Source organism: Diceros bicornis, chromosome 36 (assembly GCF_020826845.1).
Source record: "Diceros bicornis minor isolate mBicDic1 chromosome 36, mDicBic1.mat.cur, whole genome shotgun sequence".
Taxonomy (NCBI): domain Eukaryota; kingdom Metazoa; phylum Chordata; class Mammalia; order Perissodactyla; family Rhinocerotidae; genus Diceros; species Diceros bicornis.
In genome coordinates this window covers 8,695,517-8,715,022 of record NC_080775.1, presented here as the reverse complement: position 1 = coordinate 8,715,022, position 19,506 = coordinate 8,695,517, and the positions used below count along the sequence as shown (strand labels likewise).

Sequence of the window (19,506 nt, the reverse complement as noted above, 5' to 3'; positions counted from 1 at the left end):
CGGGCCACCGAAGTGGAGCACGCGAACTTAACTGCTAGGCCACCGGGCCAGCCCCTAGAGTCTGTTATTCCTTATATCTTGTGTTTATAATTTATACTGTAACTTCTTCCAATAGAATTTCAAGGGTATTTCCAATATGCAGAAGTCTAGTTCACGAAACAAAATGCGTAGAGATCAGAAATAGCGTAGAGTTCGAAACAACTAACAAAATGACTAAATCCAACTCAAGTGCAAGATATACTAAAGTAGGGTTGCAAACTCAAGTGTTTAAAGAGACTAGGCAGATGTTCCAGTTTCTCTTGCTGTATACAATGCTTCCCCCCAACTCAGTGGCTTAAAGCAACAACTATTTTATTGTTATGCCATTTGTGGGGCCGGGATCTGGGCAGGGCTCAGCGGAGTGATTCTTCTGCCCATGATGTTGATGGAAGTCTCTCAGTGGTGTTCAGCTGGCAGACAGGCTGATCTGGAGGGTTCACTATGACTTCACTCACGTGTTGGGTCCTTGGCAGGAATGGCTGCAGCTGGGCTCAGTGGCCACAGCTGATTGCAGTGCCTCCACATGGCCCCTCCAAATTGTGACTCAGGGCCTCCAGAGAGAGTGTTCCGAAAGACCTGGATGAAAGTGGTGTGGCTTCTTGTGACCCGGCCTCAGAGTTCCAGAACATCATTTCCAGTGGGTTCTATAGGTGAAGCAAGTCACTAAGCTCAGATTGAAAAGGAAATGAATTAAACTCTGCCTCTCAATGGCAGGAGAAGTGAAGAATTTGTGGCCATTTAAAAAAAATTATTATTATTTTCTTTCAATTTCTTTTGTTATTGTAGTAAAATACACATAAAATTTACCTTCTTAACATTTCAAAATGTACAGTTCAGTGCTTTTAATTATATTCACACTGTCATCAACCGTCACCACCATCCATCTCCAGAACTCTTTTCATCTTGCATAATTGAAACTCTAATCCCATTAAACAATAACTCTCCATTCCCTCCTCCCCCAGCCCCTGGAAACCACTGTTTTACTTTCTGTCTCTATGAATTTGATTATTCTAGGTACTTCATATAAGTGGAATCATACCTTTTGTCATCCATTTATTTCGCTTAGCATAATGTCCTCATAGTTCATCCATGTGGTAGCATGTGTCAGAATATCTTTCCTTTTTAAGGTTGAATAATATTCCACTGTGTGTGTAGACCACATTTGTTTATACATTCATCTGTCGACGGACACTTGAGTTGTTTCTATGTTTTGGCTATTGTGAAAAATGCTGCTATGAATATAGGTGTACAAATTGTGGCCTCTTTTAATCTAGTAGAACAGAAAACATCAATGAGTGAAATAGGCTGGAAAAAGGAAAAATTCCAATGAAAATGGCTACTTACTTTCAGTCTTAATGAGACAACTGGGATTGGTAGGGCCTGGGGAGCTGGAGGCATGGGACATGGGTCTGATCTAAAGTAGCAGCCACCATTAGTGCCAGCAGCATATGGTCATGTGGGAATGTGTAGCCAGAATTGCCCCACTTTGTTTTTCAAGAGAATGGGCATTATGGATTTTTATGGAACTTCCCCAATTTTTAAATATTGTCACCTAAACTTGAAAAATTTTAAAAGATTGCGCAAGTCAAATAAAAATGTCTATGGGGGCCAGCCCCATGGCTTAGTGGTTAAGTGCACATGCTCCGCTACTGGCGGCCCGGGTTCGGATCCCGGGCATGCACCGATGAACCGCTTCTCCCGCCATGCTGAGGCCACGTCCCACATACAGCAACTAGAAGGATGTGCAACTATGACATACGACTATCTACTGGGGCTTTGGGGGAAAAAAAGGATGAGGATTGGCAATAGATGTTAGCTCAGAGCCGGTCTTCCTCAGCAAAAAGAGGAGGATTAGCATGGATGTTAGCTCAGGGCTGATCTTTCTCACACACACACAAAAATGTCTGTGGGCTATGTAATTTGAGATCTCTTCCTAAAACATACCAATCAGTAAAGATATGTGAATGACTGATATCAGGGCCTTATCTGTTTAAATAGTGCAGACCAGGGATCAGCAAACTTTTTCTTAAAGGAGTAGACAGTAAATATTTTAAGCTTTGCTGGTTACAGTCTCTGTCACAATTAGATAACTACTCAACTACTCTGCATTGTAGCAGAAAAGTAGCCACAGACAATATGTAAACTAATGGATATAAACAAATTTATGTTCCATTAAAACTTTATTTACAAAACCCTGTGGCCTGCTTGCGGTAGTTTGCCCACCCCTGGTGTAGATGAATCAGAGAACAGGGGGTGTCCAAAGGGAGTTTCAAACAATAATGAAAAATAGCTATAAAGGGTTGATGGACAATAGGGAACTGGTTAATTAAAATATAATGCATCTGTAAAAAGAAATACTGTGCAGCCGTTAAAAAAAGAATGAGATAGATCTGTTGGTACAATGGCAGATTGCGTTTTCCAAAGATGGCGGCACATTGATACCCCACTCCTCCCATCGAGATAGAGTCTGTATGCTCTGCTTTTGACAATGAGTGTGCTTTTGTGACTGTTTGGACCAGTAGAGTATGGTAGAAGTGATGCTATGTGACTTTGAAGGTTAGGGCATAAAATGGGATATAGCTTCCCACCTCGCTGTTGGGAAATACGCACTTGTGCAGCCCCTAGCTACCATGTAATCCGTCCAACTGACGACTGTGTGAGGTAGCCCATGCTGTGAGTTAGCCTGAGCTGGCCCATGTGGAAGGACCAAGTAGAGGGGCCCTGGGACAACATGGCATGGGGAGATGCCCGCTGGCCCTGAGCTGCTCCAGCCGCCCACTCTTCCAGTTTCAGCCACCGTGTGACTGCAAATGAGCCAGGCCCCCCAGCCAAGCTGTTCTAGAATCTCTAACCACAGAAACCATGAGAGAAAATACCATGAATGCTGTTGTTTTTAACCTTAAGTTTTAGAGTGATTTGTTTTACAGCCTTAGATAACCGGAACATATACAGATAAAGAAAGGTGAACACTCTATATCATTAGGAGAAATTAAAGCAAATCGATACGCTATGTATTTATAGAAGGATATACCAAAAACTGTTAAGTATTCCCCTCTGGGGAATGGAACTGAGGCTTGGCAGTGGGAGGGAGACTCTTACTTCTTATTTTACATTCTGTGTCATTTGAAGTTTTCATCATGTGCATATGATAGTTTTTTAAAAACTGGTTTAAATTTTAAATAGAGCAGAGAATGATAGCTAGCATTTTCTGAGTTCACGGGATTTTTTTTTTAAGCATCGATTCCTCTTTACTTCCCAATGCATCTATAGACATTAGAGTTGTGTGCAATGGTATTTTAGACCTTCACAAATTCGCATAAGCACAGCTATGAGCCATGTGATGTACGTCGGCTCAGATTTGGAGACATAAGAATAGGTTTAAACAAGGATAATTTAGGAAGAAAACCTAGTCCAGAAATAACATAAGTCAAAGTAAAACACTTCATCTCAATTCATGGTTTTATGCATCTTAGAGTTCCTTTTTTGAAAGATGATGAGATACAAATTTTAATTAAAAAAAAAGCCCAACACTGTTGTGCTGTTAAGATCATTACCATTACCATCCCCAGCCTAATCCTCATTGTCCTTACTGAAACCTGTTAATTGTTCTTAATGAGATCATTTAACAGAAGCATTTGGTTAAACCACATCTGGAATCTCTTTTTAATCCGTATCCCTCCTGGGGAGAGAGACAGATTTTGTCCTAAAAAGACTAGATTTTCATAAAGAATATTCTACGATCAATTATTTGTGAATTCAGGGATAATTTCGTAAAACCCAAGGTTTTGCTCCTTACATTTGGCTTTGCCTTAGATCCTTGGATCTCAGAAGTGGATGTAATTTTAGTGATTTACTCAAGCCCTTTCCTTCTACAGATGAAGAAATATACAAAGAGGCCCACCTCGTTATATTCCTTTAAAATAGTGGTTCTCAAACTTGAGTATACATCAGAATCACTTGAAGGGCCTGTTAAAACGTAGATTGCTGGCCCCATCCCGAGTTTCTGATTCTCTAAGTCTGGGATGGAGTCTGAGATTCGGCATTTCTAACAAGTTTCCTGATGACGCTGATGCTGCTGGCCCAGGGACCACACTTTGAGAACCACTGCTTTGACATAATTCCTTCCCAGACCAAATTGGGGAACTTCTTTTCCTCTTATAGGTGAAAATCTTTCAAATATGTTTAGATTTTTTTTTCTGTTTGATCATTACTTCACTACACTCTATAGGCTTATCTCTTTCCGACATTCTAGGAAAGACACACATTCCCTTAACATTTTTCCAAGGCCTGTTCCCATTTTTTTAAATCCTTTTGGGTCACCAAGACTGGAAGTTCAGCCACACTGATGTATGGTCCCCAGACCTCTGCACCCAGCACTCGCCTGTTCTCTGGCCTCACTCTTGTGTTTGGCTCTGCTCCTCACAGCCCATGCTCTTGTGGGTGGTGGGTGTGTTCTCAGATATGCTTTGCATTGAAGAAGTCTCAGTCCTGCCTCTCTATTACATCATATAAAAGATCTCCTCAGCTTCTTGTGGTTTGCTGTGAAGAGCATGGTTTGACTGAAATGTTTAAATGTTTGTTTAAATAGAACAACCCTCTGTGGTAACTCTCTTGGAACAGGGTTTGCCATCACCTTTGTATATCACAGGAGCAATATACCTTGATATCAACAGGTCATCCCCTTATAGCTATTTTGAAAACTAGCTTAAGACTCTAAAACAAGTTTAAAAAGCAGATGAAGGTTGAATAAAACATCAACGGTAGGACAATCGCAACAGGAGAGGGTAGAGTTCTATCAGGGTAACCTGGTTCCATTCAGCATTTGTTGAGAGCCTGCTGTGGGCTAAAGACTTGCTGGGGTTTGAGTGCACAAAGATGAGGAAGACACGCCCACAGAGAGCCACCAGGCAGCCTAGCATAATGGGTGGACTTTGGAGCAATGGGATTGAGTTCACATCCCATTCCATTAATGCTGGCCTAGGCCGATACGTAACCTCACTCACCTGACTTCCTTTCATCTCTGAAATGGGAATAAAAGCATCTACTTCATATTTCTGTCCCAAGACACTAATGGGATAATACCTTGTTTTAGTTACAGCTGCCATAAGAAAACACGATAGACAGGGTGGGTTAAAAAAATAAATTTATTTTCTCACTCTTCTGGAGGCTGCAACGTCCAAGATCAAGATCCAGCAGGGTTCATTTTCTGATGAGGACTCTCCTTCCTGGCTTGTAGATGGCCAAGTTCTCGATTACATGGCCTTTTCTCTGTGTACATGCGTGGAGAGCAAGAGCAAGCTCTCTTGTGTCTCCTCTTATAAGGGCACTAATCCCATCATGAAGGCCCCACCCTCATGAGCTCATGTAACCCTACTCACCTCCAAAGGCCCTATCTCCAAATACCACCCTATTGGGGGTTAGGGCTTCAACATATAACTTTTGAGGGGACAGAAACATCCAGTCCATAACATGCCTGTAGCATATTAGTCCTTAGCCAGTTCCTGGAGCTGGAGAATCACTGTTAACAGGCTTTCCTGGTTAATGTTTCTTTACTTCTTCAGCTTCTGCTACCAGCTGTTATCAGATGTAGCACTGTCGTGAAGGCTAGGAAAAACACTGAATGGTTTTAGCCAGCTTTTAAATTTGTGCCATCCAAACTTCTGGAGATAAATGTAGTTAGTATAGAATTTTCCTTTTTCTGGGTTCTAATTCCCTAAGTACTTTCTTGAGCTCAGTATTTATTCCCATTTTACAATAATGTGATTGTAATCCAAATGGGAAAGCCCCAAAGTATAGTTTCTCTAAGTGGATATTGAAATTAATTTGGAAATATGAGAATTTCTTTATGCATGCTCTGAGGTTTTGATCAATTCAGTGATCCTATCAATGTGATCTAAAAGTTTATACCAGAAAAGTATTATATACTTCACCTACTTTACTTCTAAAATTCCAATAGTTTATTCAATTATTTAAGCAACGTATATTCTTTGTTAAATTGGAAATCTTAACTGTATTCATTTGTTAAAGTTGGGTTAAGGATCTGCTTCTTTGTCATGAAATGATTGTTCAACCATGGTTGTTTTACAAGTGGAGGAAGAAAAACTGGGAAAATTGGGACAAAGACAAAGAAAGAAGAAAGGAATCACAAGCCAAGGGCTCCCAAATTGAAGGGCATTTCTCTTATGGAAAAAAAGACTCACACCTACCCTAGAATGGTTGAATCTTGCTTTCGTGCATCACTGAGAATACCATGTCTTTTAATTCCAACAGAAAACCAAACCCTTGATGACAGAATTCTCGGTGAAGTCCACTATTATTTCCCGTTATGCCTTCACTACGGTTTCCTGCAGAATGCTGAATAGAGCGTCTGAGGACCAGGAAATTGGGTTTCAGATGCAGATCCCAGCCTCAGCTTTCATCACCAACTTCACTATGTAGGTGACACCCTAGTCAGAGACGCTGGAGTGAAGATTTCCACGTGGGGTGGTCAGGGTGAGCCTGAGATGATGTGCGGTCCGCAGCCCCTTGGCTGTGAGAATTTATATCCCAGTGGATGGTATATGGGTCAGAAGCTTGATTCCTTCCCTCCCTTCCTTCCTCCTTTCCATGATTTCTTCTTTCATTCCATTCCTCTCTTCTCTCCTTCCTTACTTCCGTTCCTCCTTCTTTGCCTCCAACAAATGAGTGCCCACTCTGGGCCAGGTACTCTTCCAGGTGATTGGTCTACTTTTATGAAAAAGACAATGTTGCTCTGCTTCAGAAAGTCCAGTGAGCGAAACAATAAATAAGTAAACAAATCAGTAAGAGATAACTTCAGACAGTAGCGAATGCTGTAAAGATGGCAATTCAGATTGAGAGGGGCTCATTTAAGTAGGGAAATCAGGGAGGTGGCTCAGAGGAGGCAGTGTTTACGTTGAGATCTGAGGGATGAAACGGCATGAAACTTTTGATATACTAGATAGAGTATATTTCTTCTGAACTAAGAGGTAAAGTTACATAAAATAGGTGTTTGGGTTTAATTTTAGGTCTGGGCAAGATTCAAGTTGGTGATCTTCATGGAAGTTTCTTTGAGCAGATCTTCTGATTTGTTCCTGGAGAATCACAGAGGCATCATGGGTTGGGTCTTACCATTTGGAAAATTGCCCTAGAATGAAACAAATGATTCAAGGGTAGTGCCCCAGTCTGGAATGCATTCTTTCTGCATATCCGAAAGGCAAATAAAAATATTTTCTAGGGTTGTTGTGGTTATGAGATCCGTGTTTGAATTTGTCTTGGAACTGCGAGCTGGTAATGCAGCTGTCACTTGTATTTCAGGCTTATTGGAGACCAGGTGTATCAGGGAGAAATTACAGAGAAAGCAAAGAGAAATGGTGATAAGGTGAAAGAGAAAAGGAATAAAACCACAGAAGATTATGGGTGAGTGCCACTTAATGAAGGAATTAAATATCCACTTCAGCAAAGTGTCACATTTTCTATCTCTTTGCCTAGCCATCTTGTTTTCTTCCCTTCCTTCAAGTAATCTTTTTATTTTTATCATAATGGTAAATAATTAAATATACCTGATTAACAATATAGTAGATAAGGATTTATAATCAAAAGGAACATTTACCACTCCCATTCCCCAGTTCTCACTTCCTAAAAACATCCACTTCTAATATTTCTGTATTTTTTTTGTAGTTACATCCCTCACTCTAAATATTATGATAGTCTTGCTTTTTAAAAATTTCTTGATAAAAATCAGGCATTATCCGTTGATTCTCTGCTGTGAAGAAAGAGGAGTTAGCATATTTACAATATTCCTACTTTCCCTCTGCATTCCAAATTTTTACATTATTATTCCTTCTTCTTCCATCAATTTAAGCAGTTATACCTTCTTAGATTAGCCCTACTATCTTTTTTTTTTTTTGGTGAGGAAAATCGGCCCTGAGCTACTATCCTTTGCCAATCTTCCTCTTTTTGCCGAGGAAGATTAGCTCTGAGCTAACATCTGTGCCCATATTCCTCTATTTTGTATGTGGGATGCTGCCACAGCATGGCTTGATGAGTGGTGTGTAGGTCCACGCCCGGGATCCAAACCTGCAAACCCTGGGCTGCCGAAATAGAGCACGCGAACTGAATGACTATGCCATTGGGCCGGCCCCAGCCCTGCTATCTTAAATGATAATATTTCCTCTTCTTCAATTCACCCCACGTCTCCTTTTCCATCCCCAGTACCCATCTTTTCTTACCTAATCATTTACTTTTGCATTATCAGAGTGATCAACATTTAAATTCTGATCTGTCGCAATATTTGTATTCTTTGTTTTGTCTACAAACTGAATCTAAACATTGAAAACCAATAAATAGCATTTCCTTTTTAGTGACTACATAAATAACATTAACTGCAGAGCCACCTAGTATACTACAATTCTATTTCCCTCTCTACCAGCCTATTTGAAGAAAAGTGATCTGTTCCCGTTGAAGAAAAATGGTCTTAGTATCTAGATAAAATGGTGTAGGCTTTATGAGGATTATTTTTCTTACACTTCATAAATTGTTCAGAATCTTGCTACAGTTTAGTTTAGTTGGATCACAACACACATTTCTGTTTTTCCTGGAGTTTCTAATTGTCTTTTTTTTTTAATGAGATACAACTAAATTTCGTCACTATTAACATCTAGCAAGACATATCACTCATTTGAAATAGTGACTAAATGAACATCTATGGCCAAGGTTCTGCAAGCAGTGACATCCATGTCATTGCCAACAGCCATTGGGAGGCATCACTGATTGGGAGACACAAAGAATGGATGTCTCCGGATCAATGGAATACTGTCTTTGCTTTGCAGCCTTGTCACTTAATGTTTACCCTGGGATTTCTTTTCATTGTCTTCTGGGTTGGTTTCATTACATCTTGTATTCTATACCTTCCTCTTTCTTGGTTTTCACCTTTGCTTTGCTGGAGTATATTCTGAAGTAATTTCCTCAGAATGGGTGTGTGAGAGGCAAACTTTCTGACACCTTGATTCATACTTTGACTGTGTAGGGAATATAAGATTCAGAGTAATTTACCATCCAAACTTTGAAGACACTGCTCCAGTGTCCGATAACACCCGGTATCATGATGATGCATCTAATGTGATCTAAGACCATTCCTTTTACGGGTTTTCTGTACCTGATGTTCTGAAATTTTACAATAGTGGGTTCAGGTGTCAGTCTTTTTTTCCTTCCTTCTGCCTAGCTCTCAGTGAAAATTTTCCATCTTAATACATGTGTCTCTTTCCAGCTCTGGGAAAGAGGAGTGTAGGAAGCCTACCGTCTTAGTCGTTCCTTCATATATGGACTTGGAAGTCTTCTCTCTGCATTTGATCTTCCTTCTCACTCCCATTTTGTGGTGTCCTGCTCAACCAGAACATGCAGTCTTTCTGAGAGTCTGCATTCTCCTTTGCTCCGGTCCCTCCTTACATAGTCTGAGCTGCAGAGTTCTTGCTCTACTGAATTCCCCAAGTCTTCCAGAAACGTGTTGAAATGTCCTACCCACTGGTGGTTGCCCCTACCAGTCTTATTCCTTTGGTTTAATCTTTTATTATTCCTTTGATGGTGGGTCCACCATCTTGAATCAGCAAACCTTCATTCCAAGTACTGAAAGCATTTGGTGGAATGGTTTGTATTTTTATATACTTGACAATCCTTTATTCCTTACCCTTCCCTCTAAACACATCCACCAGACTTTACCAAGTTGTAAAAACCTAATGTAGTAGCTATTTTACAGTTAGGTAAAATGTCGGGTTCGTTTGGCCATGCCTGCAAAGAGGAGAATGCAATTCACACCTTGACCCCCAAGCTCTCTTTTCCAGCAGTTCACCTATTTCAGGGTCCCCTTTCCCCTTTGCCCCCTTGGGCCTGACTCAGGGAGAGGTAGGAGGGTCAGTAGTCTGTGAGTCCTCTCCCCTTTGGTATTCTTTGAACCTCTGTAACCTTCCTCTAGTGCAGGCCTTTACTTTTCCTCCCAACACTAACTCTCATTTTTCCTTTCTAAGCACTCTCACTGAGAGAGTCTGGCTGGTGTCTCCACCAACCCTGAGCTCGCTTTCCTCTTCCTTCCAGGGAGAAGGGGACGGAAACCTTCAGAGCCTCAGTGGTGATTCCCAGCAAGGACAAAGCTGCCTTCCTCCTCAGTTACGAAGAGCTGCTGCAGAGGCGGCTTGGGAAGTATGAGCACGTGATCAGCGTGCGACCCCAGCAGCTGGTGGGGCGGCTGACGGTGGAAGTGAGTATTCTGGAGAAGTCGGGCATCGCATCACTGGAGGTGCTGCCACTACACAACAGCAGGCAGAAGGGCAGCAGGCGCGGGGAAGGTGAGTGATGTGGGCTGGACGTCCTCAGATCTTCAGTGGTGGCTTTAGAGGAATCTATGAAGCAGATAGTGCCCCTTCAACAAAGGCCCTGAGAGTTTGCGGGAATCTGAAAGACGGCAACACAACAAAGGCAGTGCCCTGTACAATTTTGGTTTTTTAAAGCCAGGCTCCATCAGGAGATTTAAAAATGTTTAAATCATTTGACACAGGAATCTCACTTCTGGGAATCTAACCTAGTGAAATAGCTAGAATATTGGGAATGTTTGTGTATGAACCTGCTTGATGATATTTGTAGTAGGAAAAACGTTCCATCATCCTAAATATTCAACCTTACAGACATGATTAGTAAAATATAGTTATAAAAACAATTCAGCAGGGCCGGCCCCATGGCATAGTGGTTAAGTTCGGCACTCTGCTTCAGTGGTTTGTGGGTCTGGATCCCAAGTGCGGACCTACACCACTCATCAGCCATGCTGTGGCGGTGACTCACGTACAAAATAGAGGAAGATTGGCACAGATATTAGCTCAGGGCTAATCTTCCTCAAGCAAACATAAAAAAATTCAGCTTGTGGCAGGGAAAAAAAGGACACAATTGTACGTACACTATAATGTTAAATATGTTAACTTTGTTAAATATGAAGCTGACAAAATACTAGAAAGTTATATAAAATAATCATTTTATACTATGGGTGATGAGGTTACAGGGTCGTTTTCAAAAAATCTGTTTCTAAAACATTAAACATTTAACATTAACATAAACATTTAAACAGTGTGTTAACTTCTTTCTAAAATTAAATAATGAAAACTGTGTACTGTAAATTTGATTTAAGACTTAGACATTTTGGTTCATCAGCAGGACCACTTAGTTTAGGTTTTTCTCAAATTCTAATTTTTAAAATAGCACTCTATTTGTTGAAATGATAAGGAAAAATTCAATATAATCTAATTTTAATTACTATATTAATTTCAACTAATAGTTTATATTAAATATTCACTTGTATTGGGTCTTATTCTAAATACACCAGTAAGGTTTAATATCAAGTTGGATAACAAGACAGACATGTCAAAAAATTGCACTAGTGGGCCAGTGGTGTAGCAGTGAAGTTCACATGCTCTGTTTCTGCAGCCCAGGGTTCGCAGTTTCGGATCTGAGCACGACGCACCACTTGTCGAGCCATGCTGTGGCGGCGTCCCATATAAAGTAGAGGAAGATGGGCACGGATGTTAGCCCAGGGCCAGTGTCCTCTAGCAAAAAGAGGAGGATTAGCATTGGATGTTAGCTCAGGGCTAATCTTCCTCACCAAAGGAAAAAAAAAAAAGAAAGAAAGAAAAAAAAAAACTGCACCAGGATCAGAATGACAAGATTGCAGAAAATTGTGATGTTGAGGTCAGGGAAATGCCAAGTGATAAGTGAATATGCGAAGTCTTAATTCAACCCCTGTGACGGCAAGGAGAGTGGGCCACGAATGCTTCTTGTACAAGGATATTTAGGAATGAGATTGGAAGGAGAGCAGAGAAATGAGTTGACAAGTGGAATAAGAGAATGTCGTTATTTAACATAATGCAAAGTATAAGAAAGAGTAAATAGTATGGAAAATACGCTTTCCTCGCACCAGCACAGTTTAGTGAATGACTCTCCACGTGAGAAGTGGTTTGCCCTCAAAGACTGAGTGTGTCCTGGTTCTGTGGTGGACGCAGGTCTTTAGTTGTGTGTTGACTGCCAACACTGAGTTTGAGAGTCTCCATCCAGATCTAATTGGAAAATTAAAAATATCGTCATGGTATCTGACTTTCAGAAATGGCATGAGATACCGTATACCATTCTTATGTCATATAGGCGGCAGTGTGTATCGTTAACGGATTTTAGTTCAGTTATTAACTACAACCTTGGAAAAACTTACCTAGGCCCTATAAGACTCAGCTTGCACATCTGCAAAACAGGAATAACAATGACCTCATAAGATTGTTGGGAAGTGTTAGTGTATGTGAAGTGCCTGGCCCAGAGTAAGAGCTAATAATTAAGTATTGTTATTATCGTTATCATCTTATATTTACTTTCTTTCTATGAGAATCTTATCTCTGCTATTAGATCCTAAGTGATTTTGAAGGCAGTTCTGTGTCTGATTAACCTTTGTCTTCTCAAACTATTTAACGTAATGCCTTTTAAACAGTAGGTAGCTAATTAAGTGTCTGCACATTTGAGAAGAAAAGCAAAAATAAAAAATAAAAAAATACATACCCAAACTAATAATGAAGAATGTTTTTAAATCTCATTTCTCTCTAATCATAATTTATAGGGAAATTCTCCCGTGTACAACTGTGTGAAGGAAGTATGTTTTCAGGAGGAAGGTTCTTTGGGGGTTGGTAGGATCACAGAGAGGACGGAGCAGCTGTGTGGTGTGTCTGGGCTGGATCCACCGGGCTCAGTAAATGTATGGAGGCCCTCAGTGGGAGATTCTGACAGTTTTCCTGCTGCAGTAATGAAATGTTTGTGTGTTTTGCCTAATTTTCAGAACCACAGTGACTCTGCAGAGATGTGTACCAGTTGAGCTGTGTGTATGTTTGAACGGGGTATGAATTACGATTGTCAGCTATAAAGTTGCTCACTGTTTATAGTCAGGGCCTGTGAATCTCGGAGGAATTTTTCCAGACCATTGATCTCTTGGGATCTGTTTGTTTTTAAGAAAATTGTTTTCCTAGCTCTTGTACTAGAGCAGATATTCTGCTTTCCAGAGCATGGAGACTTCACAAACATTTCCCCGAGCCAGCATCCCCTTTTTCCTCCTTATTCCCATCTTTCAGAGCTCAGCTGTCATTCTTCCTGAAAAATGGCAGCCTCAGCAGCGAGAGGCCCAGGATGTGTCTGGACGCTATTGTGTGTTTCCAGAAGCAGTCCAGGGTAGAGACCAAACTAGAATTGGGCTTGCATCAGAACGTGAGCTGTAGTTCTGTGGATGTGGACCCAAGCCAGGACATTCCTCTGAGAGATCTGGCTGTGGTTAGAAATCAGACTTCTGGAATTTCTCTAAGCAAATCTCTGACCACTGGACCCATTTTCATTTTTAGGGAAGCAATTCTAGATAAGGATGACTCTGTGCTAGACACTAGACTCAGCACTTGCATGTATTATTATCTCATTCAATTTTCACAACCATCTTAGGGAGGTTTTATAAAATACTGAGAGGGTGAGTTCAAATTCCAACTCTCTCCCTAGTTATATAAAAACTTTAAAAAAGGCTAAATGCAATATAACCTACCTTTGCCTAGTTTACCTGTCTGGTGTATCAGGATTGGGCCCACAGCTATTGAATCATAAATTAATGGGATCCTTCACAATGTAAAAGCTAATTCTGTGAGATGCAATTTGGAAGCCAAAGCATTATACTCTCTGGATTATTACAATAGTTAACTCATATATTCAAAACTCATGTAACTCATGGTTCAAAATCTATAAGATTACAAATTGGTATACAGTGAAAGACAAGACTCCCACTCTCTTCTGCCCCCCGTCCCCTGTTCCTCTACTCTAAAATATTTTGACGATTTGTGGACCCAGTGGAACAGAGTATTTGAAATTCAGATTTTCTTCGAATATCCTTGGGATGTGTGATCTTCTGAAGGCTTACACCGAGGTGGATATTCCATCCCTGTGATTGGTTCAAGGCTGGTTATTTCACTCTCTCTGTTAAAGTCTCCAACTTCCTGTTGTTCCATGGCACCTAAATTACCATCCTTTCCACGATTGCAGGTTTGTTTTTTTTTTGGCAGAAAATTTTCATTTGTGATGAGATTCCTCATGACTAGAAGTAAAATAAAATAAGATAGCTTGCTGTTTTATTCCTCTGCTTTACATCAGTGGCTCTCAAACTAGCTATACCCGATACTAACCTAGAGAGGGTAAAAAAAGAAATTCGGACGGCTGAGTCTTCCCTCAGACTTGAATTAGAATTTATCGGGGTGAGGCCTAGGTAGCTGTTTTTCAGGGAATGATGTTCTAAGAATTTATATGAGAAACTAAAAAATTTATGAGTGCTTTTAACTTGTCTATTTGTAAAGCTAAATAATAATGCTGAATATTTTTTCTACCACTAAACATGTATGGTACTATGACTTTCATCATTCATCCTTTATATTCTTTGCTTTTTTAAAAAACAACTTTATTGAGGTTTCGTTTACGTAGCATAAAATTTACTCATTTTAAGTGTACAATTCAATGATTTTTAGTACATTTGCAGAGTTGTGCAACCATCATCGCAATCCAATTTTAGAACATCTCTATCACCCCAAAAAGATCCTTGCACCTATTTGCAGTCACTCCCTGTTCCCATCTCAGCCCCAAGCAACCACTAATCCACTTTCTGTCTATAGATTTCAGACAGCTGAATTTTTAAAAGCACCCCCGGTGATTCTGGTGCTTGGTAAATGTTGGGAACTCTTTGGACTTCCCAGGAGAATTTAGGGACCTTAACTATGTCAGGATCTTGACCTACAGAAGCAGCTTTTAAATTAAACAAGATTACTCCTTTAATCTCATGGGGCCCTCAGAATACTCTGACTCTTGACCCTTATTGAAATGTATGTCGTTCCTCTTTTCTACCAACACGTTTTTACCGTTGGATACAGACCAACATAGAATGACTCACACAGTTGGTGGAAAATAACCTCTTCCCATATCCAGCTTCTGCTCATCAACATGGAAACTTGAGTTGGAAAAGTACCAACAGCCATTCCCATGGGGCTGGTGCAGTCTTCCTAATATAGTCTCAAGCTTATTAGACCAGGCAACCCATCTTCTCTTGGAAAAGACAGACATGATCATTCAGTGCATTTCTGGCGCCAAAAGCACTTCTCTACTTTCCTTGATTCCCACCGGGGCTTCCTGCACCTGTGGGAATTGCTCCCTCCTGCTCTTCCCACTGTTCAAAATACGTTTTGGCAAAGATGTGGAGAAATTGGGACACTTGTACATTGCTGGTGGGCATGTAAAAGGGTGCAGCCATTGTGGAAAACAGTTTGGTGGTTCCTCAAAAAGTTAAGCATAGAATTACCATATAATAGAGAAATTACCAGCAATTTCTCTAAGTATCTATGCAAAAGAATGAAAAACAGGTACTCAGATACTTGTATAAGAATGTTCATAGCAGTATTCACAATAGCCAAAAGGTGCCAACAGTCTAAATGTCCATTAATAGATGAATGGATAAACAAATTGTGGTTCTATCCACACAATGGAATATTATTCAGCCACACAAAGGAATGAAGTATTGTTACATGCTGCAACATGGATGGACCTTGAAAATGTTAGGCTAAGTGAAAGAAGCCAGACTCAAAAGGCCACATACTGGATGATTCCACTCTTGTGAAATGTCCAGAATAGATAAGTCTGTAGAGACAGAAAGCAGATTAGTGATTTCGAGGGCCCCGGGAGAGGAAGGAGTGGGGAGTGGCTGCTTAATGGTTACAGAGTTTTTTGTGGGGGTTTTGGAACTGGAGAGAGGTGGTGGTTGCATAACATTATGAATATACTCAATGCCACTGAATTATACACTTTAAAATGGTCAATTTTATGTTATGTCAATTTTATCTCAAAAACATAAAATGAAAAAAATTACATTTTAGGTTGTTAGAATCCCACTGCCTCCAAGTGCACTGGAAGTGATGCTTGCTGTGTTCTCCGGCAGTTAGCTGTGCATCCTTCACACACCCGGGAAGGCAGATAATAGGGCTAGGTGGAACTCCACTCACGGCTTGCTTTTTAATCCTGTCACTCCTATGTGAGCTTCCTATAAAATCCTGGCCTTCAAATAGTCCTAAGAACCGAGGAAGCTTAATCAGAAAGAAGAGAACCACTCGAGATACAGATTCACTATCTTTTGTGTTGGAAGATGAGGTTGTTGACACTGCAGAGGTCTCGGAGAACAGGTTAGTGACCAGCCGCACGTCCTGCAAGATCAAGTCACCTCTGACCTGAGACTAGCGTGGTGTCTTGTATTTCAGGATTTGCCCAGTGAGCGGTGGACTGAATCTGTTTAAAAATCTTACTTATGTTTTTCTTTGTTTGTCTGTTCACCTCATGACTCTGCCTTTTGTTGGGAAGGTTTTCTTAGGATTGTATTCTAGGCACCTAGCGTGGGACCCGGCAGGGAATGAGTGCCTACAATGTGTTTGTTAAATGAATTTAGGAATAAATAACTGTTGACAAAGAAAATGCTGTTAGGTTTTCAACACATTCCTGGTTTAAGTGGGTTAATTTTCCAGATCTTGGATGTAGCTTCTATTTTGCTGTGGAGGAGGAATTGGGAGACAGAATTTGGTCCAACAAGACTTTGATTACAAAAATCTAGACCGCTTCCGTTGCCAGGATTGTCAGATGAAATACAGGGTGCTCAGTTAAATTTGAATTTCGGATAAACAATATGGCCTATGAAATATCTGGGACATACTTACACCAAAAAATTATTTGTTGTTTATCTGAAATTCAGATTTCATGGAGCATCCTGTCTTTTTATTTGCTAAATCTGGCGGCTCTGCCCTATTAAAGGGCTGCACTGTGACTGATGGTTGGCCCCCAGTTCCAGTTCCTGGCTGCTCCGTGTTCTTCCCCGGATCCAGTCTCCACTCTGCAGCTGGAAGGGCACGGCCCTGTTTGACCTCTGTACATTTGCCAGGAAACAATCTGGTTGTTACGGGAGGGTGTCCAGCATTGTTCAGTGCAGAAATTAGTCAGGTATGAATCATTTGGCTCCCTGGTTGGTTTTGTTTTTAATGCCGATATGAGAACCCACATTATCTTGTTTGTTCTGACATCGGCTGTAGTTTGGTCAGGACCAGCTGTGAGCAGGATGGCTCAGAGAGAGCCAGGAGGGAGGTCTTCTCACTTTGACTTGACCTTGGTGAGCAAGCTACTCTTCTCTGTGAGATTTCACTCTTCATTTCTTCATTTTTCCTGCTGTCTTAGTGTGTAAGGTGGGACGCCGTCCTGGCAAATGGCATGGTTCACCATAGCTGTGGCCAAAACCAGATGTGGGACCAGCGCATGTGACATGGGTTACCAAGAGCATCTGCCACACCCACCAGAATACTTTCAGGCTGAGACACTTTAGTTCTGTTGAAGGCTCCTCTATCCATCTGTCCAGCCACGTGCCAACGTATTTAGTCATCTCTGTGTTACATGTTCATCATGCTTGAGCCCCCGCCCTGTTCCTGGCGCTGTGCTGGGTGCCTGAAATCTAAAGATGTCTAAGGTGTTCTCACTGCCTTTGAAGAACTTAGAGTTGGCAATTTTAAAACGTAAAAAAATTTTTGGTTATGGTAAAAAGCACATAACACAAAGTTTACCATCTTAACCATTTCTAAGTGTACAGTTCAGTAGTGTTGAGTTTATTCACATCATTGTGAAGTAGATCTCTAGAACTTTTACATCTTCCCAAACTGAAACTCTAAATATATCCATTCAACAACAACTCTCCATTCCCCCTCCCCCTAGCCCCTGGCAACCACCATTACATTTTCTGTCTTTATGAATTTGACTACTTTAGATAACTCATATAAGTGGAATCATGCAGTATTTTTCTTTTTGTGACTGGCTTATTTTACTTAGCATAATGTCCTCCAGGTTCATTCATGTTGTGGCATATGACAGGGTTTCCTTCCTTTTTATGACTGAATAATATTCCATTGAGGTGGTCTAGTGGCTAAGATTTGGCGCTCTCACCACTGAGGCCCGGGTTCATTTCCTGGTCAGGAAACCCTACCACCCGCCCATCAGTTGTCATATTGTGGCCAATGGTTATTGCTGGGATGCTGAAAGCTCTGCCACTGGTATTTCAAATACAAGCAGGGTCACCCATGGTGGACAGGTTTCAGTGGAGCTTCCAGACTAAGACAGACTAGGAAGAAGGACCTGGCCACTCACTTCCAAAAAAGTTGGCCATGAGAACCCTATGAATAGCAGCAGAGCATTGTCTGATCCAGTGCCTGAAGGTGAGAGGATGGCACAAAAAGACTGGGCAGGGTTCTGCTCTGCTGTCCACAGGGTCGTTGGGAGTCGGAATCCACAGCACTGACAACAACAAATATTCCATTGTATGTACAGACCACATTTTGTTTATCCTTTCATCCGTTGATGGACACTTGGGTTGCTTCCACCTCTTGGCTATTGTGAATAGTGCTGCTGTGCACATGGGTGTGCAAATATCTCAAGATCTTGCTTTCAATTCTTTTGGGTATTTACCCAAAAGTGGAATTGCTGGATCGTATGGTAGTTCTATTTTAACAGAAATCTCTTAATCTTATCTTCTTTTGCTGCTCTATCACTGTTTTTGGTGGGCTTCCATTCAGTTCATTTTCAAATACTTAGAGCAGCTAGTATTTGAGGTCTTCAATGGACACAAAATGATACCAGGAAGGGGTAATGCGTGTTTTTAGGGGTAACTGCTTTTAGAGTGTGAGGTAGTTCGTGAGGCAATTGTTTTCAATGAAAACGTGATTAGGTTTTCAACACGTTCCTGGTTTAAGTGGGTTAATTTTGCCAGCTCCTATTTTGTTGTGGAGGAGGAATTGGGAGGCAGAATTTGGTCCCACAAGACTTTGGTCACAAAAATCTAGACCACTTCCTTTGCCAGCATTGTCCAATAAAATATACGATGCTCAGTTAAGTTTGAATTTCAGGTAAACAATATGGCCTATGCAATATCTGGGACATACTTATACTAAAAAATTATTTGTTTATCTGAAATTCAGATTTCACAGAGCGTCCTGTCTTTTTATTTGCTAAATCTGGCAGTTCTGCCCTATTAAAGGGCTGCATTGTGACTGATGGTTGACCCCCAGCTCCAGTTCCCTGCTGCTCCCTGTTCATAGTTCTAGTTGCGCTTGTTTTCAAGCATAGCATCTCTGGGGAAATCAATCAAATAGGGCAAATTGAGACTCAGTAATATTATTTTAGGAAGAAAGAATATTGAGTGAATAGTGAAGAAAACTAATTTGCTAAGAAATCTGGGCAAATACCACTTAACTATAAAATGATAGAATTGAAGTTGAACTCCTTCAGCTGTAAATTTGCATTATTATTTTATGCTGTATGTTGCTGTCATATCTATTTGATGCTATTTTCCATAATACCAAATGT

The 19,506-nt window shown here is 40.8% G+C and overlaps 1 protein-coding gene across 1 annotated transcript in view; it reads left to right on the top strand.

Moving 5' to 3' along the window:
- The window catches only part of ITIH5 (inter-alpha-trypsin inhibitor heavy chain 5), an 83,369-nt gene that overhangs the window by 19,443 nt on the left and 44,420 nt on the right, over nucleotides 1–19,506 (top strand). Inside the window, exons 3-5 of the mRNA XM_058532855.1 lie at nucleotides 6,310–6,473; nucleotides 7,354–7,455; nucleotides 10,126–10,376. Of these exons, the coding sequence (XP_058388838.1) occupies nucleotides 6,310–6,473; nucleotides 7,354–7,455; nucleotides 10,126–10,376 (517 nt within the window). The remainder of the gene's footprint in view (nucleotides 1–6,309; nucleotides 6,474–7,353; nucleotides 7,456–10,125; nucleotides 10,377–19,506) is intronic.